This window comes from Saprolegnia diclina (genome assembly GCF_000281045.1).
Source record: "Saprolegnia diclina VS20 unplaced genomic scaffold supercont1.93, whole genome shotgun sequence".
NCBI lineage: Eukaryota > Oomycota > Saprolegniomycetes > Saprolegniales > Saprolegniaceae > Saprolegnia > Saprolegnia diclina.
The window spans coordinates 102,972-104,793 of NW_008246160.1; the positions used below are offsets into that span (position 1 = coordinate 102,972).

Here is a 1,822-nt window from a genome sequence, read left to right on the forward strand (position 1 = left end):
AGGCCGCGGGCTGGCGACGTCATGGCTACTTGCGAAATGAGTCGTCCGTCTCCGATTCTGGTCATCACAGTGGGCTCACAGTGGGTCACAGCGCACGCCAGATGGCCCAGCCAGAGCAATGTAGTTGGGTGTTTCTGGGAAAGCATATAAATGGCTATAGTAAATATCTAGACGCACCACGCCGATCCTAGGACACCAGACGCACTGGCCGCAGATACTTTGGCGCATACGCAGTGCTATCCAGATGATACACTGCGTGATCGCTCACTCGTGTTCGCCGCTACCTTCCATCCCAAGTGACCATTTCTTGCTACTGCGGCCTCACCCCTGTCACGGTGTGGGACGATTTTCACATCAAGTGAAAAACGTGGTAAACGTGGGTTTTCAATAGGCTCTTCTTGGGGACTCATGCAAAGTACTGACGTTATGCGACGATACATACGCCAGGCTGTATTTGATTTTATACATATAGCGACTCGGTGCGTTCGTTTTGGCCTCGTCGGTGACAGGCGACTAGAGCATCGGGTGCCAACGTCTGTTCAAACTCGGAACAGACGTTCGCTGCAATCGCTCGTCCATCGAAACCTGGTGCGTCTCGCAGTAGGCCTCGTACGCTTGATAGCGCCAGTTGACAGCATCAAAGTCGGCGACGTCCGCTGCTAGCAGTGCGTCTTCCTCAAAGAACCGGCGCGGTGGGCGGGTTCTCGTCCACTGGGTCAGACTCGCATCGTGACGGCAAAAGTGACGCAGCCGGGAAGAATGCTGGTCATGACAAGTTGTACAAAACGTAAAGACATCGCGTGGACACGCCGCACACTCGACGACACTGCCGACAATTGGCTCACAGCACACCATGCAGCTCGTGGGCCATGCCTCTGGCTCGTCATCCACAGTCGACATGACGTACTCGCGCACCATGGCGAGGCCTTCGGGGGATGTTGGCGCGTCGACCGCAAAGCTGTAGAGCATCCACGCGCTCACTTTGAACGGCATATCGTGAAAGGCGCGGGCATAGTACGCAAGAGCGGCCGTCCGGTCACCATTGATGGCGCACACGACGCCCAAGTTGACGTGCACTAGACGCAGACAATATGTCCATCATTCAAACCTATCCACATGGAATAGCGTCATACCGATGCAAAGAAGGTGGGCTAGCTCCCGGCGCGCCTCGAGCGTCGTCTGCAACTGCAGCAGCGCCGACATGGCATGCGCGGCGTCGCCGGCCATGAGGACACTGATGGCAGAGTTGATGCGACTGACAATTGTGCTCTCATGATTGGCCCCCAGCGTCCGCTCTTCGGAGGCCGCAACCAACTCGGCAAGCGCGGGCGCTTGGATCGTGTCGCCCATCTGCAGCAGCACGATGACGAGAAGCGAGAGTGTCGTCAACGTCGCCTTGTGCTCGCCGCCCAAGAGCGTCTTCTGAAGGGTGTGCGCTTTTCGGAGCCAGCGCAGCGCGAGCCGTGGTTTACCGAGGCGCGTGTAGATTTGGCCGACGTTGGAGAGGCTATCGGCTGTGTGCTCGTTGCAAAGGCCGTGCAGCGATCGCCGCCGCTCCGAGTCGTCGAGTGCCAACGGCAGCGCGTCCGCCATCGCGTCGTTGTACACAAGAGACTTGACATAGTTGGTGCGCGCCGCAAGTGTTGTTGGGTGTGCCTCGCCGAGGTGCTCGATCGCCATGGCCAACGTCGAGCGGTGGAGCGGCTCCCACACGGCGCGGGGCTCGCGCTGCTGTCCGACACTGTGTGCGATCATCGACTGCAAGAGCAGCGTGACGGCGTCCACCGATCCGCGGGCGTCCAATGACAAGCTTAACGCTGCT

At 58.7% G+C, this 1,822-nt stretch overlaps 1 protein-coding gene across 1 annotated transcript; it reads right to left on the bottom strand.

The window, feature by feature from the left end:
* Positions 1 to 398: 398 nt before the first annotated feature.
* On the bottom strand, positions 399 to 1,822 carry SDRG_15480 (hypothetical protein). Its single transcript, XM_008621655.1, has 2 exons — positions 1,134 to 1,822; positions 399 to 1,076 (listed from the first exon to the last, which is right to left on the bottom strand). The coding sequence occupies exons 1-2, from the start codon at positions 1,753 to 1,755 to the stop codon at positions 514 to 516; spliced, it is 1,185 nt and encodes a 394-aa protein (XP_008619877.1). The 5' UTR covers positions 1,756 to 1,822; the 3' UTR covers positions 399 to 513.

What these genes read in the sequence shown, in the direction of transcription:
- SDRG_15480 (XM_008621655.1), bottom strand. Translation starts at nt 1,755, where the DNA reads ATGATCGCACACAGTGTCGGACAGCAGCGCGAGCCCCGCGCCGTGTGG. An exon ending in AGCCCACCTTCTTTGCATCG is followed by an intron (nt 1,077 to 1,133) that starts GTATGACGCTAT and finishes GTCTGCGTCTAG; the next exon opens with TGCACGTCAACTTGGGCGTC.